Source organism: Amblyraja radiata, chromosome 5, assembly GCF_010909765.2.
Source record: "Amblyraja radiata isolate CabotCenter1 chromosome 5, sAmbRad1.1.pri, whole genome shotgun sequence".
Classification (NCBI taxonomy): Eukaryota; Metazoa; Chordata; class Chondrichthyes; order Rajiformes; family Rajidae; genus Amblyraja; species Amblyraja radiata.
In genome coordinates this window covers 56,912,735-56,939,577 of record NC_045960.1, presented here as the reverse complement: position 1 = coordinate 56,939,577, position 26,843 = coordinate 56,912,735, and the positions used below count along the sequence as shown (strand labels likewise).

General features: G+C 41.8%; 1 protein-coding gene across 1 annotated transcript in view; it reads right to left on the bottom strand.

The window, feature by feature from the left end:
• moxd1 (monooxygenase DBH like 1) overlaps window positions 1-26,511 on the bottom strand; it is a 69,185-nt gene extending 42,674 nt beyond the window's left edge. The window contains exons 1-4 of the mRNA XM_033021285.1: window positions 25,785-26,511; window positions 7,983-8,132; window positions 1,280-1,447; window positions 1,044-1,127 (exon numbers count right to left, since the gene is read on the bottom strand). Coding sequence (XP_032877176.1) covers window positions 1,044-1,127; window positions 1,280-1,447; window positions 7,983-8,132; window positions 25,785-26,069 — 687 coding nt within the window. The 5' untranslated portion in view covers window positions 26,070-26,511. The remainder of the gene's footprint in view (window positions 1-1,043; window positions 1,128-1,279; window positions 1,448-7,982; window positions 8,133-25,784) is intronic.
• Window positions 26,512-26,843: the final 332 nt, after the last annotated feature.

Here is a 26,843-nt window from a genome sequence, read left to right as displayed (position 1 = left end):
GCGGCGTTCCGGCAGCGGCCCGACTTCGGAGCTGTGTCGGCGTTCCGGCGTTCCGGCAGCGGATCAGACTTCGGAGCTGTGGCAGCATTCCGGCATTGGCAGGCCAACTTCGGAACTGTGGCGGCGTTCCTGCGGCGGGCCCGACCGGAGCTATGGCAGTGTTCCGGCATTCCGGCGGCGGACCCGACTTTGGAGCTGTGGCGGCGTACCGGCGTTCTGGTGGCGGCGGCCCGACTTCGGAGGCTCAGCCGCGCGCCCAGTGGATGACATCGTCGGGAGCTCGCAGGTCACAGGTTGGTGACCTGTTTTTCCGGAGCTCCCGCAACAACAGCTTCCTCCGTTGGACTGGAGGGCGGCAGCTTCGGCAGCTGTGACTGCCCCGGGCCGCGGAGTTTGAACCGGCCCGTTCACGGAGCTCGGATTCAGCACGGGACTGACTTACTTACCATCACCCGGCGGGGTCACAACATCGGAGGCCTGGATCGCTTCAGCACAGAGGGAGACCAAGGAGGGATGAGACAAAGACTAAGACGTTTGCCTTCCTTCACAGTGAGGAGGTGCCTGGTGAACTCACTGCGATGGATGTTAAATTATGTGTTAATTGTTTGTTTTTGGTATTTTTATTATGTGTATGACTGCAAGACACAAATTTCGTTCAGACCGAAAGGTCTGAATGACAATAAAGGATACTTTGACTTGACTTTGTATTTCCTTCGCTCCATAGATGCTGCCTCACCTGCCGAATTTCTCCAGCATTTTTGTCTACCTACTCCAAAGGATAATCAGCCAACAGGACAGTTCTATAGAAAGCCACATGCTTCTTCCATTCAGTATCCTGAAGGTCGCACAAATAATTTAAGGCAAGTCCTTAATTTGGTTAGAGACATGGAACAGATTTGAACAGTACCAATTGAATGTCAGGCGGAAAGAAATAGGAAATAAACAGATTAAATCAACTCTCTTGGATTCAACCTCCACAGCAAGTTGCTGAATTATCACTTCTAATTTTAACAATCTCGAAATAAAGAAGGTGCATTACTCACTTTTATTACATGATGTTTTTTGGTCAAGGTTGGCAGCTTAAAGATTTGACACCAGTAAGTTGTACCTTTTTCAGGTATCAGGACCTGTCTTAAACAAAAATCAACTATTAAAAGTATTATATTAATAAGGTATATGTTTTTTTTGCATGGGAAGAGAAAGCAGAACATTTAATTATAATATTTATAAGCGAATGAGTCCTAAAATGGATGCTATTAAATCTACTATCTGTACTTACGTTTTGATGTCTTATGTTGAAAGTAAGTACATCACTAGGAATTGAAGTTTCCATTTCAGGGTTTAGCAAATGAAGACTTTTTCTTCCACGGTTTGACGAGTGATATTGTGGACCATCTTGCCCCACATCATCTGGATGATAGGCCCATATCACCCTAACGGTATTCTCCTAAACACAAGGAATAAACAAAGTCAAACTTTAGATTATTCAATGGTATACTAAATGCAATGGTATACTCATAGATACATAGATACATAGAAAATAGGTGCCTGTGACTGTTTCCGGTATTTTTTAATTATTCATTAATTCATTTTCAAATTTTGTCTATTCATTTGGAAGATTGATCATGTTATTGGGATGCGGGGTTCATACTAGAATGACAGAATATGTTTTATAAGGGCATGCCGCAATATCACATTCGCTCAAAATGTGATCCAAGTATCAAACCCAATCCTAACCCCAGAGCATAAGTGGACTGAAAAGATGACATACAGAAATCTACCATTTTCTAAATTGAAAGATGAGTAAAGTGGAATTCAAATATATGATGCATCAAATTCAAAATCCAAGGAGATTTATCACATCATGAATACATCATCCGAAATTATGCATTTAATTAGATATTAGTGGAGAGTAAATTAGAAAAGCTATCAAAAATGTCTTTCTTCAAATAGATTAATACATGGCAGCAATAGGCCAGCAGAAAGCGGCAAAAATATTTGGTTTATTTGCAATACAATTATGTCATGACTAGATAACTAAAATTGTTTGCAAAGGTAAATCAATTCTCTGAATCTCAGTTAAAATGGATGTTAAAATAAATCTTCAAAGTACAGGAAATAACCTGATATCCACCTCTATACAAATCATTTTGCCAACAAAATCTTTCGCCAAAACAGGCCACCAAGCCTTTTATTTAACTCCATGATGTGCAGATACTGGGAGTCACACCTACCCAACATAACCAACATAAAATACTTTGTAAATCTATGAAAGGTACACAAAATTGCTGGAGGAACTCAGCGGGTGCAGCAGCATCTATGGAGCGAAGGAAATAGGCGACGTTTCGGGCCGAAACCCTTCTTCACTTTACACTTTACACTTCCTTGTAAATCTATGAAGTGTTTTGTATTATTACAGGCATATAACACAAGCCATATAATGGTACTTTATCCATAGCTTTATAATGAGTATATTTGGCCTATTCTTTGATTATTTTTTATCTTGCGCTGTTACACTTTCCATTATCCTTCTTCAAAAGACATTATTTTATTATAATACATTTTTAACATGAGGCCAAGTAAGGTACTTTACCACCAATTTAGTATTTAGCTAAGGAAGGAAGCATGCAATGGGTAGGATCAATTTGGGTTTGCAAAAGGCGAATCATATTCAACGATTCAGTTGGCATTTTTTAACCAACAGAATAGATAAAGGCAAACCAATTGATGTGATGTATTTGGTTTTTCATAGGTCCTTCGACAGGTTGCTACAACAGAGACTAGTAAACAAAATTAGATATGCTGATGTACATTGAAGATTAAAATCGAGTAAAACAAAAAAGAGATAAGGAATAAAAGGGTAATTTTTGTATTTACAGTCTGTGACACTTGAGTGCAGAAGTTGATTCATAAATTATAAACAAAGATTTGGATAATGGGAAATTGCTGAAAACACTCATCAGGTCTGGCAGCATGAAAAGAGAAAAAAAATGTGATGTGTAACATTTCAATTCAGAGACGTTCCACTTCAGAATGTTCCACTTTTGATGAAAGACCTTTTCCAGCCACTGGAAATAAATGACATATTAATGGCTCATTCTTCTTTGCAACCACCATAAAATTGTTTCTACATGCAGTGATAGCAAAATAAGTCTTATTAGTTGCTGTTGAGTATTATTGTATGTTGCCAAATGTTAAATTGTTGGCAGCAAAATACATTTTGCAATAGTACTTGCACAATGGGTACTTGGCTGTTCTGTCTTGGTTGAGCCCGTGCAAGATTATATGAACAGAGCTGGAAGGTTCAAGAAGGATGGTTTGAGCTAAGATCATTAGGAAGGGGCTCCTGACTCCTGACTCCCGACTTCAAGAATGCATTTCAATTTAAAAAAAGTAGCCAACACAAGGCTTAAAGCTTTAAATGACCCAAAGATTTGTTGGAATTGCTACTCTGTACAATTCATTTGCAGATTAAATCAAGCAAAAATGACCTTTTTCCAAAGATGCAAGACCACAGGAGAAAGATTTTTGGGACAGATGATATGCATGTTTCTGTATATGTTAGCACTACAATTAATAATAATATGTGGTTGCATACAAATAAGTCAGAAAGCATGGTATTCATGAACAAAGGGATATGGTATGAGGGAAGATATGGATGATGTCAAGTGCATGAAAAGCTGCTGATGTACCTCCATTATTTTTATATATGTCCTTCTTTGCTACTTAATAGTAATGGCTTTATTTCCAAGTCTGCAACTTGTTTTAGATCTCCAACTTTGAAAATAGCAAAGAGGCAGTTCATTTGTTCCATGGTGCTTAAGTGCCTACAGAACATACCATTGGGATGTTGTAATGCAGAATAGATCCTCCTGTTTCACCATCCTGCAGTCTGCTACGACCTCTATGTCCTTGCTAATTGAACAAGCTATTCTGTATTAACAGTGAGCCATTGCTGAAAATGATTGAAGAATCCACAGCTGGAAGAAGTGTTTCTCATTTATAAAATTAATGACTCATTGGAAACTTGAGAAGTATGAAAGGAGCATTATTGCAGCAGCATCATGAGTGACAGAATTCTTTCCTTCCAAAGGAGAGTGTGGTAAGAGCTAAGTATAAAGGAAATAGCTATCAATTGATATTTTGATAATCAAAACTGACTAAAACAAAGGACATTTTCAAATCAGAAAATAGCTCATAATACGTGAGGTCAATTATAGTTTTTTTAAATGGATTTTCAGGAAAGCTTACGGATAATAACAAGGCTTTAAATCATTCCCTTGTTTATAAAACTTGAATGGTTGTTAAATTGTTGGTCCTCACCAACCTTTTATCAAATTTGTGGGGTAAACAACAACATATTGCACAGATCTCTAATAGTTTCTTGTATCTAACATCAGCCATAGCATTTCATTCTGGTGGCAAATAATCATTCTGGTTCAAAAGAGCAGAGGGATCTAGGAGGGCAGGTACATAGTTCCTTGAAAGTTGTGTCGCAGATAGATAGGGTGGTCAAAAAGGCTTTTGGCACTTTGGTCTTCATCATGCTGAGTATTGAGTATGGTGGGGGGGTTCGTGTTTTAGTTATATAAGGCCACATTTAAAGTATTGCATTCAGTTTTGGGCAATATTTTAAAGGAAAGATGTTGTCAAGCTAGAAAGGGTGCAGAGAAGATTTACGAGGGTGTTGCCAGGACTCAAGGGCTTGAGCTGCAGGGAGCGGTTGAGCAGACCATGACTCTATTCCTTGGAGCGCAGGAGGACGAGGAGTGATCTTACTGAAGTGTACAAAATTGTGAAAGGAATAGATTGGATAAACGCATAGAGTCTCTTGCCCAGAGTAATGGAATCAAGAACCAGAGGACAGAGGTTTAAAGTGAGGGGGGGGTAGATTTAATAGAAACCCGACGGTTGGTCGGGATATGGAACGAGCTGCCGGTGTAGGTAGTTGAGGCAGGTACTATTGAAATATTTAAGAAACAATTAGATAGGTGGTCAATCAGTACCCCGTTCCTGCCTTCTCCCCAGTTCCCCTGACTCCGCTATCTTTAAGAGCCCCATCTAGCTATCTCTTGAATGTATCCAGAGAACCAGCCCCCACCGCCCTCTGAGGCAGAGAATTCCACAGACTCACAATTCTGTGTGAAAAAGTGTTTCCTAATATCCGTTCTAAATGGCTTACCCCTTATTCTTAAACTGTGGCCCCTGGTTCTCGACTCCCCCAACATCGGGAACATGTTTCCTGCCGTGTTTCTAACGTGTCCAAACCCTTAATAATCTTATATGTTTCAATAAGATTCCCTCTCAACCTATGCTGCACTCCCTCAATAGCAAGAATGTCCTTCCTCAAATTTGGAGACCAAAACTGCACGCAATACTCCAGGTATGGTCTCACTAGGGCCCTGTACAACTGCAGAAGGACCTCTGCGCTCCTATACTCAACTCCTATACTCAACTCCTATACGAGGGGAAGCTGGCCAGGAATATAAAGAAGGACAGTAAAAGCTTCTTTAGATATGTTAAGGGAAAAAGAATAGCAAAGTCAAATGTGGGTCGCTTGAAGGCAGACACGGGTGAGATTATTATGGGCAACAAGGAAATGGCAGAAGAGTTGAACAGCTACTTCGGTTCTGTCTTCACTAAGGAAGACACAAACAATCTCCCAGAAGTACTGAAGGACAGTGGATCTAAGGGGGTAGAGGAGCTGAAAGAAATTTTCATTTGGCGAGAAATAGTATTGGGAGGGCTAATGGGACTGAAGGATGATAAATTCCCTGGGCCTGATGGTCTGCATCCCAGGGTCCTCAGGGAGGTGGCTCTAGAAATAGTGGACGCATTGGTGATCATTTTCCAATGTTCAATGGATTCAAGATCAGTTCCTGTGGATTGGAGGATAGCTAATGTTATCCCACTTTTCAAGAAAGGAGCGAGAGAGAAAACGGGGAATTACAGACCAGTTAGCCTGACTTTGGTGGTGGGAAAGATGCTGGAGTCAATTATTAAAGAGGTAATAACGGGGCATTTGGATAGCAGTAAAATTATTAGCCCAAGTCAACATGGATTTATGAAAGGAAAATCATGCTTGACTAATGTTCTGGAATTTTTTGAGGATGTGACAAGTAAAATGGATGAAGGGGAGCTAGACTTTCAGAAAGCCTTTGAAAATTAGAGTACATGGTATTGTTGGGTGTTAATGCGGGGGTAGGGTGTTAATGTGGATAGAAAATTGGTTGGAAGATAGGAAGCAAAGAGTAGGAGTGAACGGGTCCTTTTCAGAATGGTAAGCAGTGGCGAGCGGAGTGCCACAAGGCTCGGTGTTGGGGCCGCAACTGTTTACCATATATATATGATTTGGAAGAGGGAATTAGGAGCAACACTAGCAAGTTTGCAGATGACACAAAGCTGGGTGGCAGTGTGAACTGTGAAGAGGATGTTAGGAAGTTGCAGGGTGACCTGGACAGGTTGAGTGAGTGGGCAGATGCGTGGCAGATGCAGTATAATATAGATAAATGTGAGGTTAGCCACTTTTGCAGCAAAAACAAGGGGGCAGATTATTATCTCAATGTGGTTAGTTTAGGTAAAGGGGAGGTACAGCGAGACCTGGGTATCCTTGTACACAGGTCACTGAAAGTTGGCGTACATGTACAGCAGGCAGTGAAGAAAGCTAATGGAATGTTGGCCTTCATAATAAGAGGATTTCAGTATAGGAGTAAAGTGGTTCTTCTGCAGTTGTATAGGGTTCTGGTAAGACCACATCTGGAGTATTGTGTATAGTTTTGGTCTCCTAATTTGAGGAAGGACATCCTTGTGATTGAGGCAGCGCAGCATATGTTCACAAGATTGATCCCTGGGATGGCGGGACTGTCATATGAGGAAAGATTGAAAAGACTAGGCTTGTATTCACTGGAGATTAGAAGGATGAGGGGGTATCTTATAGAAACATAAAATTATAAAAGGACTGGACAAGCTAGATGCAGGAAAACTTTTCCCAATTTTGGGCGACTCCAGAACCAGGGGCCACAGTCTTAGAATAAAGGGGAGGCCATTTAAGACTGAGGTGAGAAAAAATGTTTTCACCCGGAGAGTTGTGAATTTGTGGAATTCCCTGCCACAGAGGGCAGTGGAGGCCAAATCACTGGATGGATTTAAGAGAGAGTTAGATAGAGCTCTAGGGGCTAGTGGAATCAAGGGATATGGGGAGAAGGCAGGCACGGGTTATTGATTGGGGACGATCAGCCATGATCACAATGGATGGCGGTGCTGGCTCGAAGGGCCGAATGGCCTCATCCTGCACCTATTTTCTATGTTTCTCCTCTTGTTATAAAGGCCAACATGCCATTCGCTTTCTTCACAGTCTGCTGTACCTGCATGCTTACTTTCATTGACTGATGAACAAGGACCCCCAGATCCCGTTGTACTTCCCCTTTTCCCAATTTGACAGCATTTAAATAATAATCTGCCATCCTGTTTCAGCTACCAAAGTGGATAACCTCACATTTATCCACATTAAACTGCATCTGCCATGCATCTGCCCACTCACCCAACCTGTCCAAGTCAACCTGCATCCTCATAGCATCCTCCTCACAATTCACTACACCCAGCTTAGTGTCATCTGCAAATTTGCTAATGTTACTTGTAATCCCTTCATCCAAATCATTAATATATATTGTAAATAGCTGCGTTCCCAGCACCGAGCCTTGCGGTACCCCACTAGTCAGTGCCTGCCATTCTGAAAGGGACCTGTTAATTTCCCCATACTGTTGGCACTAAAATTACCATCTTAAACCCAACAATGATTGAGAAAGCTAGTTTTTGGAGCTCTTACAACGGGATACATTCTCACAAGAATGTTCCTCCAAAGTACAAAATACAACAAAAATTGGTATACGATGCAGTATCATGTATCATTTGTCTCATGCAATGTTTCTAGTTTTGTTCACTACTGTAAGATCACATAAAGTAAAATGGAGAGATTAACGTACCGTTATGATCTTATCTTCATTGTCACAAGTATTCAAATCTCTTGAGAAGGCAATGATTGTATGTGTATCATTTTCCATGCCATATTCAAGGTGATAATCTTGTTGATAATCCTTATTCAATTTTCCATCAATGTTCAAGGTATTATAATCCTATTAAAAAAACAAATAATGACAAATTTCTATAGGATTCTATAGAATTACACAATTAGAAAAAAATACATTACTCCAAGTTAACAAGTTAACATTAGAATAATTAATTGATCTGGTACTTTCACTGCATAAGGACTTTTGGCTGCCCGGTGCATTATTTGCCATTCACTTGAATTATCAGATAGAAAATCATGGCACTCATTCAAAAAATATTCTTTAAGCAAATGCCATTGGATCATGGAATATAAATTAATGGTCTGCTGGCAAGTGAAAGAAATCAAATGCACAAAAATGGGAAATGGAAAGGTGCAAAATATACAGAGCTAAAATAATTGTCCATTACTTTTCCAATTTATTTTTAATCTTCGAGGCCTGCAATTGCTCAACCCACGCTCTAAGGTGAACTCCCAAACTTAAATTGTTTTTAGAATGAATATGTGTGTGCATAAAACCATTTTTCTTCTTGCATTGTCAACTTGATTTCCTTATCACATTCTTCGCCTCGTTAATGAGGCAATGACTATGCTGGAGAATTTGAGAACATTACCGATTTAAAAGAAGGATATGAAATAGAATCATAATAAAATATAGGCTGCTAAATAAAATACTTTGTCTTTGAGACAGCTGTAGTTTAAGAAAAAATCTTCACCAAATAAGCGAGTTCGGTATTCCGACTGCACATGCCCAGGTCATAGGCCACTAGCTATAAAGTCTCGGCAATGGTGGTGCTGCATTGTGTGCAGGCTCTGGGGTGAGGGTGCTCGTTGTAGCTGAGCTGTCCCCGTCCCCGTCCCCTCCCCGGTGCCCCATCCCTGTCTGGAGGTGTCCGGGGTGGCTCTGGGCTTGCAGTCGCTGGCTCCAGCTCGGCTCTGCTGGGTTGGCTGGCAGCCCTCCACCTCCACCCCGCTCCCCTCAGTCTGACACCACGATCCTGCTGAAGATGTGCAGCCGCCGGCTGGATGAAGTGGCAGGGCGCAGCTGGGCCAGGCCATGAGCGAACTGGCACTAACTAGCCCTTGCTGAGCCATCCACATCCCCTCCCGAGTGTCCCATCCAGGGGCGATCCCGGGCCGGCAGGAGCCGGACGGGAGCGGTGGAGCGCGGAGGGGGGGGGGGTCGGTCCCAGCTCGACACTGCCTGTCCCACCGGAGCAGCAGCCCAGGCCCGCAGGCGGCGCAGAAAAGAAGCATCAACTCCAGCTCAACCCCACCTGTCCCACCGGCGGGACAGGCAGTGTCAAGCTGGGGCTGCCGCCTCCCCTCCGCGCTGCCTACGGGCCTGGGCCAACACTCCCGTCCGCGGACCTTTGGATAGAAGACCCTCCTTCAGACTTCCTACATATTAGACTATCTAATCAAATCAAATTCGTTTATTTTTATTGCACAACAACTGTACAACGAAATTTCATTGCATCTCCTTCAGTGGTATACATAGAAGACACGGGATAAAAGATTAAAAGAACAAAAACACAAACAACCATTGACTCTCATATACCGGCAAGATCAGTAAATGAAATTAATAACATTAAATTAATAAATAGATAATAGAAATATAAAAAATATTGCGCATTCTATTGCCCCACGAATAGTGTTGTGTTGCCTGCAGTGTTATCTATTTGAGTTTAGTTCATTTATGGCACGTGGGTAGAAACTGTTAATTAGTCTACAAGTGCGGGCCTTCAGAGACCTGTATCGCCTCCCAGAGGGCAGCAGAGTGAAAAGGTGGTTGGCAGGGTGGGATGAGTCCTGTTTGATGTTTTTGGCCCGGCGTAAACATCGGGCCCTGTATATGTCATCCAGGGAGGGCAGTTGAGTGTTTGTGATGCTCTGTGCTGTTTTAATAACTCTCTGCAGCGCCCTCCTCTCAGCCACAGTGCAGCTAGCAAACCACACCAGGATGCCATAGGAGAGGATGCTTTCCACGGCGCACCGGTAGAAGGACAGCAACAGCTGCTGTGAAACGTTTGCTCTCCGCAGAGACCTCAGGAAATATAGCCGCTGCTGTGACTTCTTCACGAGAGTGATGGTGTTCACTGTCCATGTGTGGTCCTGGGAGATGTATGTACCCAGGAACTTAAAGTCAGTGACTCTCTCCACCATGTCTCCTTTGATGTAGAGAGGAGCAGGTTCCTCTCTCCTCCTATTGAAGTCAATCATCAGTTCTTTTGTTTTGGTTGGGTTGAATCCAGGTTATTTTTAGTGCACCAGACAGTCAGTTTTTGTACTTCATCTCTGTAGGCAGACTTGTCGTTGTTTTTAATTAGCCCCACCACAGTCGTGTCTTCTGCAAACTTAATGATCCGGTTTGTGCTGTGTGTTGGTGTGCAGTCGTGGGTGTATATTGTGTATAGGATAGGACTCAGCACACAACCTTGTGGCACTCCTGTGCTGAGCGTTAGGACTGGGGAGCGATTGGACCCCATCCTGACAGTCTGTGGGCGATCTGTTAAGAAGTCCTTGATCCAACACCCAGGACAGACAGTTTGTCCACCATTCTGCTGGGGATGATCGTATTAAATGCAGAACTAAAATCTACAAACAGCAACTATTGCGCCGTGGTTGGGATGGATGGGAGTGGGGATTTCCGCGGGGGCAAGGAACAAATGACCTAAAGTATGAGTTGAGTGAACTGAGTGTTCTTAACGTCCTCGTCCTCGCCGTACACTGGCGTTTTATGAGTGGTTGGATCCCAGCTTCAGCTCAGCTAATGTCCGTTACATTATCCGGATAGGCAATTGGGAATCAGGAGCTGATGTGAGGCATCAACGATGCTCTGGAATCCTAGTCAGCCACCGCCGAGCAGCAGGGTCGAGGAGGCAGCGCCCGACCCGGGGAGTAGAGGGGTCAGTTCTTCCAGAGGCGAGCGGAGAGGCACCAGCTACCGCGGCCCGCTCACCTGTCGGGCGCTGAATCCTCAATCCCGAGATCCAACCACTCTCACAAAACACCGCTGTACGATGAGTTCACTCAGTTCACTCAACGGAAACTTTAGGTCATTTGTTCCTTGCGCCCGCGGAAAGCTCCAGCACGGTCGAGATGAGGGGGTTCTGAAGTTGTATTCTCTCGATTGAGGACATTTTCTTGACTCTCCTAGAAGCAACGAGCCATGGCTTTACCAGTGGTTGTCTGTATAACTGAAACCTCTCTCCCCCATCTCTCACCATCTCTTCCTGTCTCCCGCTCGCATCTGCCCCCTCTGTCTCGCTGTTACACCCTGCTCTCCCCGTTACCAGCCACCCCGTTCGCTTTAAAAAAATAATTCGAATGACCTTTGACAAATCCCATGATTCCCTGTGTTTTTCGGAACACCGAACTGGCTTATTGATCTTTCCTGACCTTTTTTCGATTGTTCCCTTCACTGGCTGCTGGGGACTGCTGAATTAGTTTGATGTGATGCTTACACATTTTTATAAGCATGTCTATTTCTTGATAAATCCATTAAGTTACAAAGTGATTTCAGCTGTCTGTTTAGTTATTTTACCATCTTCCAAAAAGCAGAAGCAAAAATGTTAAAAATACAAATACATTGAAAACAGATAACAGAGCAGCAGGGTCGAGGAGGCATATATGTTTATCATTAGCTATATGTTTATCATTCTGTTTCAATTTCCCCAAAAGATTGATTCACACCAACCTCTCGGAAGTCAAATTATTTTTAAATGTTAATATTTACAGGGAAACAAAGTGTATTTCTAACAAGAAACAACCATATTTATTTTTTTAACTGTGGTTAACATTCCCAGAATCTTTCTAATACAATTTTCCTCTCACACCAGGATTGTTACTCATTGAAACAATCATAAATTCTAAACAAAAACTGACCTTCAAAATTATAATGTTGCGTTGCCTTAGCATTTTCAGTATTTATGTAAACACTTTTGCTGACATCACCTCTCCCAGTCACAATACATCTTGTCTTGCTTTTCATGTGGTTTTCATTAATATGAAATAACATATTTAATCTTCTCCCCTTATTATTTTAGAGTTATACATTATGGAAACAGGCTCTTTGGCATAATGTGTCAATGACAAGCACATTGCCCAACCAAGCTAGTCCCATTTTGCCATTGTTTTGCCAATTCCTATCCATGTACTTGTCCCAGTGTATTTTAAACCTTGCAATTGTACCCACCTCGACCACTTCCTCTGGCAGTTCATTCCTAATACTTACCATCCCTTAGCTTTCTGCACTGCAGGGAAAAAAACCCTTGTCTTTCCATATAATTCAAGCCCACCCAGTTTCACACTTGTGAATCTTTCCTGCACCCTTTCCGGCTTAATAACATCCTTACAATTGTATGGAGACCAGTACTGCACATAATACTCCAGGTGTGTTCTAACATCTTTAACATAATACCCCAAACACCTAAACTCTTATTGTCAATGCTCTAAACTGATGAAGGAAAGTGTGCCATCATCGCACTGTCAGTGTCAACACATTCACTATTTTAGATACTTTTTCCACCATCATTCGTAAAATGTGCTATTATCTATCTGCTATTCTCTGACTATCTTCTTTCTTCTTTGTTAATCAGTTGTTTGCACATTAATTTACACTTACTTTAAGACATGTTCGGTATTTTGCTATAAAACAAGCAGGTCCGATCAATACTGACTCAAAGCAGAATCAAAATCCAAAACGTCAGCGAATGTGAGGACTGTGCTGCCCAATGTTTATGGCATCCATTCATTCTAATATATGCCAATACCTTACTTACTAAATTATGCCTTTTCAAAAGTGCCCCCTATCTGCTGCAATTCTACAATAGTTCTGTAAAGGAACACCTCTGGTGTGTCCACGTTGATTCGTGTGGTCAATCTAGAAATATCGATTGTAAATCTGTTCTGCTCCAAATTACTATTTTTAATCTGATTCACAAACTACCCACACAGAATCTATGTGGTACTACAACATCATATGTGAATTACCCAACAAAGGATGTCATATGGCACGATCAAAAATTATAATTCTTCAGATTTCTTCAGAACGGTCAGATGAATAAATAATGTTGCATTGGGTATTTCTATAGATGCAGGTAAACACAAACCTTAAATGGTTAAAGCTCAAAAGAATTCAAAGCATACACAAATTTTATGTTTGACTTAGATATACCAGTTTCCATGGTCTCACACATCCCTTGCAGAGGGTGGTGCATCTGTGGAATTCTTTGCCACAGAAGTCTGTGGAGGCCAAATCCATGGATATGTTTAAGGCAGAGATAGATAGATTTGTACGGGTGTCAGAGGTTATGGGGAGAAGGCAGGAGAATGGGGTGAGGAAGGAGAGATTGATTAGTCATGATTGAATGGCAGAGTAGGCTTGAGAGGGCCAAATGGCCTAATTATTTCCTATCACTCAAGATCTTATGATCTTACCCTATAATTTCCTCTTGCCCTATGTTTTTCTCAGATTTCTGTGTTCCTCTGGCCAATTACCCATCCCCTTTATTATTTCCATCACTGATAGTTTTCAAACTGATGTTTTCATTTTCTTAGTCCCCAAACTCTGGAACTTCTCCACCACCAACAACCCAACAGGCCGCCCAAAATATTCTTCATCTCCCATACTTACATAGAAACATAGAAAATAGATGCAGGAGTAGGCCATTTGGCCCTTCGAGCCTGCACCGCCATTCAATATGATCATGGCTGATCATCCAACTCAGTATCATGCACCTTACTTCTCTCCATACCCCCTGATCCCTTTAGCCACAAGGGTCACATCTAACTCCCTCTTAAATATAGCCAATGCTGGCCTCAACTACCTTCTGTGGCAGAGAATTCCACAGATTCACCACTCTCTGTGTGAAAAACGGTTTTCTCATCTTGTAGCAATGTTACAAAATTTTGAGATTTTAAAAATCAAGTCTGCAATTTATCCCATCAGATAAAGCATAAAAATAAGTTGAATTTGACACCTAATTCACTTTCATATCTCAAGTATTTAAAAAGTTATGGCCATTTTCATACTGGGAAATGAGCATCTTGTTCCCTATTGATTTTCTATGGACATAACAAAAAAGCTGTGATCGTGAACAGTCAAAAGCCCATAACTTTATTAAAAATTAAGAGAACTGAATGAAATTTTCAGTTATCATAGATTGAAGCATTCTGAAACAAATATAAAATAATCTTATTTGGATGACCTGAAATTAAAGCATATAATTAGTTAGTTACCTAATTGTAGCTAATTTCAGACTTCAATTACTAGGTCTAAACATCTATCCATTTCTTAATAAATGATTAACATTTTTAAATAGCCTAATTGTCCAAATAATATTCACAAATAATTCACAATAAAACATGATTTTTAAATCTCATTTATATTAATTTATAGACCAAATGGAAGGAATTTAGTGTTCAATTGCTGTAAATAAATGCCCATTTAAATCCGCTTTCTAGTGGGATCCTGTGAACGCGCTGGTTTAGAACGTTCACATTGCGGTAGATTTGTGCCCTCAAATGCCCAGAAAAATACTGCGGGATATAATGGGCCCAAAATGAGCTACTCGCAATATTAAACTTTGTATAAAGGGATCTTTAGAAGCCCTTTTTAATGTAAAAATATACAGCATACCTTCAATTATTTGCTTTATGAGACCCTGCGGTTGCTGGTGGTCGCGGGTTTAGAGATTGATTTTTAAACTACTATAACTATTTTACGAGGCCTTTAAAACTAATAATAGCTTTTGCGACGGGGTCTTCCAGCGATTTTTCGTTAATAATTAACTAGGCTGAACATCTTCGATTTGAACAGCCTAGAGAAAATCGCGTTTTAAACCCGCCCCCTTCTAAACGGCGCCAAAATCGCGCACAACCGCAGCGACAGATTTTCAGCGACGCTTCAGGTACGCTTTGCAACATACCTACATCTTGGTCCTAAAAGACTTCCCCCTTATCCTTAAACTGTGACCCCGTGTTCTGGACTTCCCCAACATCGGGAACAATCATCCTGCATCTAGCATGTCAAACCCCTTCAGAATTTTGTAACTTTCTATAAGATCCCCCATCAAGCTTCTAAATTCTAGTGAGTACAAGCCGAGTCTATCCAGTCTTTCTTCATATGAAAGTCCTGCCATCCCAGGAATCAGTCTGGTGAAGCTTCTCTGTACTCCCTCTATGGCAAGAATGTTTTTCCTCAGATTAGGAGACCAAAACTGTACACAATACTCCAGGTGCGGTCTCACCAATGCCCTGTACGCAGTGGAACCTCCCTGCTCCTATACTCAAATCCTTTTGCTATGAATGCTAACATACCATTCGCTTTCTTCACTGCCTGCTGCACCTGCATGCCTACTTTCAATGACTGGTGTACCATGACACCCAGGTCTCATTGCATCTCCCCTTTTCCTAATCAGCCACCATTCAGATAATAGTCTACTTTCCTGTTCTTGCCACCAAAGTGGATAACCTCACATTTGTCCACATTATACTGCATCTGCCATGCATTTGCCCACTCACCCAACCTATCCAAGTCACCTTGCAGCCTCCTAGCATCCTCCTCACAGCTAACACTGCCCCCCAGCTTCGTGTCATCCGCAAACTTGGAGATGTTGCATTCAATTCCCTCGTCCAAATCATTAATATATATTGTAAATAGCTGGGGTCCCAGCCCTGAGCCTTGCGGTACCACACTAGTCACTGCCTGCCAGTCTAAAAAGGGCCCGTTTACTCCTACTCTTTGCTTCCTGTCTGCCAGCCAGTTCTCTATCCACATCAATACTGAACCCCCAATACCATGTGCTTTAAGTTTGCATACTAATTTCTTATGTGGGACCTTGTCGAAAACCATCTCATATGACCCCCGGTCCCCTGCTATTTCCGGCGGATTATTTATGTCCTCCTTAGTGAAGACAGAACCAAAGTAGTTATTCAATTGGTCTGCCATGTCCTTGTTCCCCATGATCAATTCACCTGCAAGGGACCTACATGTGTTTTAACTAAACTCATTCTCTTCACATGTCTGTAAAAGCTTTTGTAGTCCGTTTTTATGTTCCATGCCAGTTTTCTTTCATAATCTATTTTCCCTTCCCTAATTAAGCCCTTTGTCCTCCTCTGCTGGACTCTGAATTTCTCCCAGTCCCCTGGTAGGCTGCTTTTTCGGGCTAATTTGTATGCTTCATCTTTTGTTTTGATACTATCCCTGATTTCCCTCGTTATCCACGGATGCACAACCTTCCCTGATTTATTCTTTTGCCAAACTGGGATGAACAATTGTTGTAGTTCATCCATGCAGTCTTTCTTTCTTTTAAAATCTTTTTATTGTTTTTTTTTTACAAAAAACCCAAAAATAAAACAAAAAACAGAGCAAAAAGAATAATGATAAACATAACAATGGTATTGATACATAGGGATCAGGATTACATTAATAACAGGTATAATCCATGCAGTCTTTAAATGCCTTCCATTGCATATCCACCGTCAATCCTTTAAGAATCAATTGCCAGTCTATCTTGGCCAATTCACGTCTCATACCCCCAAAGTTACCTTTCTTTAAGTTCAGAACCCTTGTTTCTGAATTACCTATGTCACTCTCCATCCTAATGAAGAACTCAACCATATTATGGTAACTCTTGCCCAAGGGGTCACACACAACAAGACTGCTAACTAACCCTTCCTCATTACTCAATACCCAATCTAGAATAGCCTCTCTCGTTGGTTCCTCTACATGTTGGTTTAGAAAACTATCCCGCATGCATTCCAAGAAATCCTCTTCCTCAGCACCCCTGCCAATTTGATTCACCCAATCTATATGTAGATTGAAGTCACCCATTATAACTGTTTTACCTTTGTTGCACGCATTTCTAATTTCCTGTTTGATGCCATCCCCAACTTCACTACTACTGTTAGGTGGCCTGTACACAACTCCCACTAGCATTTTCTGCCCCTTAGTGTTTCGCAGCTCTACCCATATCGATTCCACATCCTCCAAGCTAATGTCCTTCCTTTCTATTGTGTTAATCTCCTCTCTAACCAGCAATGCTACCCCACCTCCTTTTCCTTTCTGTCTATCCCTCCTGAATATTGAATATCCCTGGATGTTCAGCCCCCAGCCTTGGTCAACCTGGAGCCATGTCTCCGTGATCCCAACTAAATCATATTCATTAACAACTATCTGCACGTTCAACTCATCCACCTCATTACGAATGCCCCTTGCATTGAGACACAAAGCCTTCAGGCTTGTTTTTACAACACTCTTACCCCTTATACAATTATGTTGAAAAGTGGCCCTTTTATTTTTGCCCTGGATTTGTCTGCCTGCCACTTTTACTTTTCACCTTGCTACCTATTGCTTCTACCCTCATTTTACACCCCTCTGTCTCTCTGCTCATGCTCCCATCCCCCTGCCACATTAGTTTAAATCCTCCCCGACAGCACTAGCAAACACTCCCCCAAGGACATTGGTTCCATTCCAGCCCAGGTGCAGACCATCCTGTTTGTACTGGACCCACCTCCCCCAGAACTGGTTCCAATGCCCTAGAAATTTGAATCCCTCCCCCTTGCACCATTTTTCAAGCCACGTATTCATCTGCAATATCCTCCTATTTCTACTCTGACTGGCACGTGGCACTGGTAGTAATCCAGAGATTATTACCTTTGAGGTCCTACTTTTAAGTTTATCTCCTCGCTCCCTAAATTCACCTTGTAGGACCTCATCCCATTTTTTACCTATATCGTTGATGCCAATGTGCACCACGACAACTGGCTGTTCACCCTCCCCCTCCAGAATGTTCTGCAGCCGCTCAGTGACATTCCTGACCCTTGCACCAGCGAGGCAACATACCATCCTGGAGTCTCGTTTGCGGCCGCAGAATCGCCTATCTATTCCCCTTACAATTGAATCCCCTATTACTATAGCCCTTCCACTGTTTTTCCTCCCCTCCTGTGCCACAGAGCCACCCACGGTGCCATGAACTTGGCTGCTGCTGCCTTCCCCTGATTACCCTGAATAACTTGATTTCCCTCCTTTAAACACTCCATTAAATATATAACTTAAATCAAGTGTTTGCTCATCTGTCCAATTTCAAGTGTTGCTTTATGTCAAATTATATTTCATAACAATCATATGAAGCATCTTGATACATTTTATTACATTGCATGTATATTATTTGTTAGGCACAACTCTTTCGGCCATGATATTTTGATTTTAATATTATTACAATTTTTCTCAAAGAGTTTGAAATGCTACTATGTAAGATTTTTCCTGTAATTTCCTGTAAGATTTTTTTAAATTATTTATTTATTTATTTTTAAAATAAGGCGGCAATGTATCAATAAAGATTTTAGGAAAATATTTACTGATTCTATAATGTGCGTTAAGGCATAGCTCCAGCCTTCAAATTAAATTCATTTCGCTCTTATATTCCAACTAGAATTTAACAACTAGATTTACAACTTTATTAACGACTTAATGCTTTAAACTAGGCATGTCATCCATATTATCAACAACTTAATACTTTAAACTAGGCATGTCATCCAATGTTATTGTACTTAGCAAATAATTCTCAACCAATTTCAAAACTTCTGAATTGAACACCGCATTTTGGAATCAAGTTATTACAAACTTTTACCAGGGGCAACAGACCAACTTTCAAGTATTAATTCCTCACACAAAATTCCTTGATTAGAACCACTGTTTTTAATTCATGTGTTAAATAAATGTTTTGGATTCATTTCAGTACTTCTAAATCTCAACCTTTCGTATGCAACTGTTTATTATTTCCTGTTACATGGAGTTATTTAAAATATCATTAAGATACATACTCTAGATTTTGCTTATATTAAACTTATATAAACTGGAATGGAGAATTGAATACACAATTTCTGATAGATACCAATTTAACTTGTAAAATAAAATCTCGAAACCTTCATCCATATGAGAATTCTGCTCAGCACATATTTCATGCTGGCTTGCTTAACTATGTGAAAACAAACAGAACTGCGCAATAAAACAGTCTAAACTTCTGATGCAAATTGAAACGATTCTCACAATGTGGCAAGTGTTCTCAGTCCAGGGAAACATTGAAATTGAAACCTTAAAGTTGTGGGAAATTTTAACACAAATCAGTGCAGAAACGAGCAAAAACTATAAAGAGTGACTTGCAAAATTGAGGAAAATGTGATAAGCTAAGAGAAAAGAATAAAAAAGTACTTACAGGAAGAATAGTAGCCTGGTTAAAATGTTAGTAACAGTTGTCTGCATTCCTTATATAAATTATTTTTTTAAACTGGGGTTATATCTAGTAATGAGGGAAGGGACAACAATAAAAATAATTAATTATAAATGCTGAATAAAGTTTAGAGGGATTTGGGCCAAGAGTGGATGAATGGGACAAACTTAGATAGTGCATCTTGATTGGCATTGAAGAGTTGGGTCAAATGGCTTATTCTGTGCTGGGAGACTATGTGTATCACTGTGCGGAACTATGAAAAGCATTCCTGCACATGTGTTAATATATGGGATGAGGGGAACTATGCCTGCATTTGTATAAATAGGATAGGCAGATTGTTGCTAACTCCTTGAAGTTTATAAGGATAAGTGACGATTGAAACATCTACAGTTCTTGCAGGAATTGGTAGGTTGGTTGCTTATCCTAGTAAACCATATGGATCAAGGGAGATCGTTTCAGAGTAATATATTAACCATTTAAGAAGAGATGAGGAATTTATTCTCTCAGAGGATCATGAAAATTTAGAATTCTCTATCCCTGAATGTCTGGAGGTAGAATAACTCAATATATGTAAAAGTAGAAATTGACCAACATTTGTATTACTATATTATCTGAGGTTTAGAAGAATGACGTATTATCTTGCTGAAACATACGACATATTAGTGGGCAATGAAAGGGTAGATAGCGAAAGTTGCTACTAGCTTGAACCGGGGGAATTAGTGAAGATTGGCCTAAGTGTGCAAGAATTTCTTCACAATAAGTATGATGAATTTCTGGAAATCTCTACCTGAGAGAATAGAGGCGGCTAGATCAATGGAAATAATTTAGAGAAGTAGGTATTTTTTTGAAAGCTCAGTGAATGAAGAGCTATGGAGAACTGGCACTGAAGATATGATACTATCCAAGGCTAATCAGCCACGATTACACTTAATGGTGGGGCAGAGCTGAGGGGCAGAGTGCCTGACACCTACTCTGATTTTCTAATGTTCTGCAAGATGTACAGGGAGTGAATGGGAAAGTGAAGTCGGATTAGATCAGCCATGAACTCACTGAATGGCAGAGCGGGCCACTGTAACTTATGTTTTTTATGCATCCTGTTTGATATATGGAACCAGGATAAGTACTCTAATCAATATCTGGGAAAAGGAGAAGGATTTCTGAATGTTTTCATATGAAAAGGACTGTGAAAAGTTCTTCCACACCTCCTTTGACATAAAACCTGGAGATCTTTTCTTTCAGACCCATATATTCCAAAATCTGTAAGGGAAATGAACATTCCCTGATCATTTGTGACAGATGGAGATGCATACCTGTACTTGTATGACTATGCTTTACAGATTGGGCCTTACTCTTTGGAGTTTAGAAGAATAAGAATCGACCCTATAGGAACATAAACAATCCATAGTATTGTTTTCCAAACTCTGCCTCAGAGCAAATATACTTTGCCTTGAACATTTTCCAGGACTTATATATTGTAAGGTGTTGATGCCTGCTTCAGAAATGGCAAATGCATCACAATATTTTATCATGATGAGATGCATATGATTTTTCATCACTATATTGGGAACTTTGTAGACATGGTGGCATCCACAAATGGCACTTCAAGGCTAAATTTAAGGTCTAGTTCTGCTGGAAGGTAAACAAAGATGTAATTGTGAAGAAACTATTTTGAGATTGATTGCAGTTGAGGTTTGCCCCCAACAAACCCACCCCAAACTATGCCAGGCAATGCATTTTAACAAAAAGTGTGAAGTGCTTTGGTCAACTTTCATTTATTTTTTCCTTATCCATACGACCCCTCACCTAGTGATTTCTTCTTCCATCTTATTGTATGGAGCAATGATGTTCACGATGATTAATCCATTCAGGGAGCTGCCTCCCCCATGGGTTTTCTCTGCGTGCTCCGGTTCCCTCCACATTCAGAAGATATGCAGGTTTGAAGGTTAATTGACTTGTATAAATTTTCCCTGATGTGTGGGATAGAACTATGAGTATGGGTGATCGTTGGTCGGCACGGACTCTGTGGGCCGAATGGCCGGTTTCCACTCTGGATCTCTAAACTAAACCATTCACATTCCTACACCTCTCACAATTCTTGCCAAATTTACCACCACCATTTACTCCTGAAAGTGATCCTCCTTGCACTTCTGAAACCAGATGCCAGTGTTGCCATTCTCCATGAGAGAAATACAGCCAAACAATCTTCCTCCCACCACCCCAAGATTCCCGATTATATACTGTCAATCTATATTTTGGGAGGTTCCCCATCTTATACCATCCCCTTTACTTAAGATATACTATTCACTTTGCATTTTCCAACCAGGCATAAGTAACTTCATAGTCACCATATTTCTGCCACCTCTTTCCCATCTTCTAATCAGCGCCATTCACCTGACTTTAGGTCAGTCTCTCCCTTGCAGATACGTCATTGTTTCTGTTCCTACCTCAATGCATCCTTTCCAGTGCACTTCCTTAGGACAGCATACTTCATTGACCAGGATATCCCTCAAGCATGTTTCAACAATCAGCACCAAACATCCACCAACTCTCCCCCCACTCCAATCAAACTTTCTGTAACCTCTCCGCCAAACACGTAATTATACACCAAATGATCATTTCCAATTTCACTTGCTCAGTAATAAACCAACCTGGGTTTCCACTGAGCAGTGGAACATGCATTGACAATTGTGTCATCCTTTTTCACAACAACTGTACACTTGTTAATTTCCCTGTGATCGCAGGCCTATCCCATATCTCTTAACACTGTCTGCCTCAAAAACATAATTTCCTCGTGATTTGTGCAGAAATCGCTGAATGATTCAATAGCTTCGTATTTTGATTTTAAGAACCCGCCCAGAAAAGTGTTGCAAAAAAATGATCTGCTTAGACAGGAGAAACCAATTTCATATCTGTCATGATCACCAACCAAAATTGTTCTGTGCTCTAAGAAAATCTAAATCTAAGCTTCGTTCAGTTTGAGTGCAAGCTGTGCAAGCAGTTCATACATGACAGTCTTCATAATCAAATTTACACCCACACAAATAAAATGACAGAATTAATATTACTAAAATCACTATTAAAAATACTTAATCTACGTTAATTTGTGCAGTGATATGTTTGAAGAAGTTTTGACCAACTAACAGGATAGTTAGTTAGCTAACAGATCCCACTTCATCTCTCTCCACAACCACACCTCTGCTACAGCCACAGTCACTCAAGGCGTTCCCCAAGGCTCCGTACTCGGCCCCCTCCTCTTCATCATCTACATCCTCCCCCTTGGTCAGATACTCCGCCACTTCAACCTGGACTTCCACTGTTACGCCGATGACACCCAGATCTACCTCGGCACCAAATCCCCCCACAACCCCCCCCTCTCCCATATCAACTCCTGTTTGTCAGCTATAAAAACCTGGATGCAACATAACTTCCTCAAACTCAACAGCGATAAGACAGAATTCCTCCTCATAGGCTCCAAAGCCACACTCAGCAAAATCAATAACCCCACTCTCACCATCGACGGCACCACTGTCTCCCCATCTCCCCAGGCCCGCAACCTTGGCGTGATCTTTGATTCCACCCTCTCCCTTGAGCCTCACATCCGCCATGTCATTAAAACCTCCTTCTTTCATCTCCGCAACATCGCCAAACTCAGACCCTCTCTCACACCTCCCGCTGCTGAAAGACTCATCCATGCCTTCATCTCCTCCCGACTGGACTTTTGCAACTCACTTCTCCTTGGCATCAGCTCCACCTACATCAACCGACTCCAACTGGTCCAGAACGCAGCCGCCCGACTCATCACCCACACTAAATCCTGGCATCACATCACTCCAGTCCTCAAACAACTTCACTGGCTTCCCATCTCCCACCGGATCACCTACAAAATCCTTATCCTCACCTACAAAGCCCTCCACCATCTGGCCCCCCCATATCTCACTGACATCCTCTCCCCCTACCAACCCTCACGGTCCCTCAGATCCACATCAGCCGGTCTCCTCTCCATCCACAAGTCCAACCTCCGCAGTTTTGGGGACAGAGCCTTCTCCAGGGCAGCTCCCTCCCCCCAACTGATCCGCAATTCCGTGTCCCTCACCATCTTCCAGTCCCGCCTCAAGACCCATCTCTTCACCTCTGCCTATCCTTAGCCCCACATCCCCCTCCCTTTTCATCTGTGCATTAATTGCCTCATATTGTGTTTTGAATTGAATTCTGTCTTTACTTTGTGTACTAGTCATGTCTCTACTATTTATTTCATTCCCCTTACATGTTTTTCCTCTACCTGCTAAATTTTTGTAAGGTGTCCTTGAGACTCTTGAAAGGCGCCCATAAATAAAATTTATTATTATTATTATTATTATTATTATTATTATTATTATTATTATTATTATTATTATTATTATTATTATTATTATTATTATTATTATTATAGTGGAAACAGAAATTACCAGGTGAGATGACCTATGGGTCAGAAAGGATAATGAAGGTTGACCAAATTTAGCTAATAAGATCTTCCTAGTCGACGCATTCTGACCTCTCATCGTCGATGTTGTCAAATCATTTCTGGTGAACCTGTTTAACACCCCAACCCCACCCCCCACGCAAACCCAACCACAAAGTCTGCTTCATTCTAAGTGTAGTACCAATGCTGTAATATATATCTTTGTTCTTTTCATGGACATTTGAACTTATTGGCCTGCTGAATTGTCATGCAAGATCAGTTAACACATTAGACCTTCCAATCATAAACAAAATCTACTTTTGCCCAAGTTCAAAAGTTGAGCATTGCAGATGTCTTAAGCTAGAAAAGTGTGGATTTTGTTTTCCTTGTTTTGAATCCTCAATTATTGCTGATGAATATAGTTGGTACATCTTTCTCAATCATAAAATGGTAATTTCACACCATCTGGTTGAGTGCTGTATAGACATTAAACTCTGGGCAGCAAAGAGAGGGGGATAATAGACATCACATGATCTTTATAAAGCGAATGGAAACTGGCACTGCTGTGATGTGTAACTCTGCCAATTTACCCTCAAGCTCCCACAAACATGTGAAATTAACAAAATAAATTGTATATGATGGTTGAGTGATAAATTTTGGCCAGGTCAATTGAGATAACTCTCAAAACAGAGCCAAAATACTTTTTACACCCAGCTGGAGCACGGGACAGTCCACATTTTAACATCTGCTCTAGAATATAGTACCTCCATAAAACATCCCCGCTCAGCCCAGCACAGGGAGGACTGCCTAGATTTTTGACACAAACACAGATACACACGCACAGTATTATGCTGAACTTTCTTACTCAGAGGCTAGAGTGCTACTAGCTGATCTAACCTCCCTTTCGAAACAACAGGAATCCAATCAGGTTGGCTTCACTAATTTTACACTTTGGATATTCAACAGAGTGCAACATAATCAGGATTCAAACATATCCAAGAGTTGAAAATGTACGAGTCACAAGAAACTGCATATGCTGGAATCTTGATCAAAAACGCAAAGTGCTTTGTAGGAACTCAGCAGGGAATGGACGTGGTGTTTTTCAAGTTACATACATAGATACATAGAAAATAGGTGCAGGAGTAGGCCATTCGGCCCTTCGAAGTTGGGACCCTTCACCAGATAGATTGGAATTGGGAGGGGGAGGGGGGGGGGGGATAAAGCTGGAAAACAAAGGTGGGAACAGGACAAAGTCTGGCAAGTGATAGATGGACACAGGTGAGGAAGGATTGATGGCAGATGGACAGATGATCATTGGGCAGTTTATAACACAAAGGTATGACCATTGAATTCTCCAACTTCAACGAATACCCCCGCCCCTCCCTCTTTCTCTTCCATGCCCCTAAATCACACCCTGATGCAGTCCCATTTCTCCCACCCCACCTCTCTTTCCCCTCCTTTGTACAATATACTGTCCCCAGTCCCCCATTTCCTTTTTATTCCAACTCCTTGTACTCCCCCTCTCCCCCCGATTTATATTTCACCCCTCTCCTCTCCTTATCTGACATACTTGTGTCTCCTTTTCACCTGTAGCTGTTGTCACTTTATCCTCCCACCTGCTAATGAAATCCGCTCGCCCATATCCACCTTGCCAACCTTAGTCCCGAGCTCGCCCTTTTCCAGCTCTCCCCTCCCCAAATCAGTCTGAATAAGAGTCTCGTCACCCATTCCTTCCCTCCAGAGAGGCTGCCTGGCCCGCCGAGTTACTCCAGCATTGTGTCTATCTTCAGTCTGGATAAGGGTCTGACCCTAAACGTCCCCTGTCTATCCCCTCCCCAGATGCTGCCTGACCTTCTGAGTTCCTTCAGCACGTAGTGTTTTGCAGTAATTGAAAACCTCAACCTATCTAATTTTCTGGCAAGTAGATCACCTGGATTGGAAGCTCCGTGGGAAAGTGCCTACACGTTTAACTCATGTACTCTGCATGAGCCGCGGGAACGTGTCAGCACCTGCCCACCTTGCCTTGGACTGGCACACTCCTTACCTTGAGATAAGGGCGACCATTAGCGACTCCTCCAACGATCATGTCAGACCGAACCATGGATCCCGTTGGAGAGATCCCAAGACCGACGTAGCCCCTGGTTTCCACTTCCACCTCGAAGGTGATCCTGGCGGCGTGGTGGTCCCACCGGAGGTGGTATTTTCCGTTTGCATCCAGCACGGCGTGGTGTCGGTAGGTTGTGCGCGGCCAGGTGTCCGTGGCTGTAGCCGCGCCCGGGAGCAGCAGTGGCAGCAACCCGGCCACCAAAACAAGGCACCAACTCTGCATCGCGACTGGCTTGTCCCTCACTCACTCTCACACACACGCGGTTTGAAAGTACCTTTCCAGTCAGTAAAGATAAATAAAGCGTCCGCACCACGGTCAGTCCCCCAAAGCGACGTGCATCCTTTTTTTTTGTTGACGTTTAACTCCTTTCAAGCGGCAGCGTGTGGACTCAGCTCACACCGGCGCGAGTGGCCGGGCGGCGAGACGTCCGCCTGTCCGGCTCCTGTCGGAGTCTCCAGTCAGATGGAGGAGGAGGAGGAGGTGGGGGAGAGTCCAGAAGTTGTCAAAAACTCGTGCGTGACTAGAATCCAACTTGTCCCACTTCCCTCTTTCAGCCAGCCCGCCCAGTGTGAGAGAAAGACAGGGCTTGCCCTGCAATTCACTTCGTCAGCTTCATGCCGCCGGGCAGACGCGGGCATGCTCGCTCTGTCACTTCCCAGCCGTTCGGCTTTCACTAGCAGGTTCAAAGCGTCAATGCATGCTTGTAGATAGAAGCTAAATAGTTAGGCGTTCCTTCAAACTCGCATCAGCTGTAACTGAAAACAATACTCCCATATACCAGAAAACAGGTAACCCATATTACATATTAATGCATAAGGTAATTAATAAAACACTAAGGTAATTCCTAGATTTATTCATTTGCATTAATTATTATGTTACTGTCGTTATTGAGTGGATAAATAATATGATCAAACAAAAATTGCCAAGATATTAAAATAACTAGCTTTTTCCTTAAAACAAAAGCAAGATGTTTGTGAAATTCTTTGCCTCTTTAAG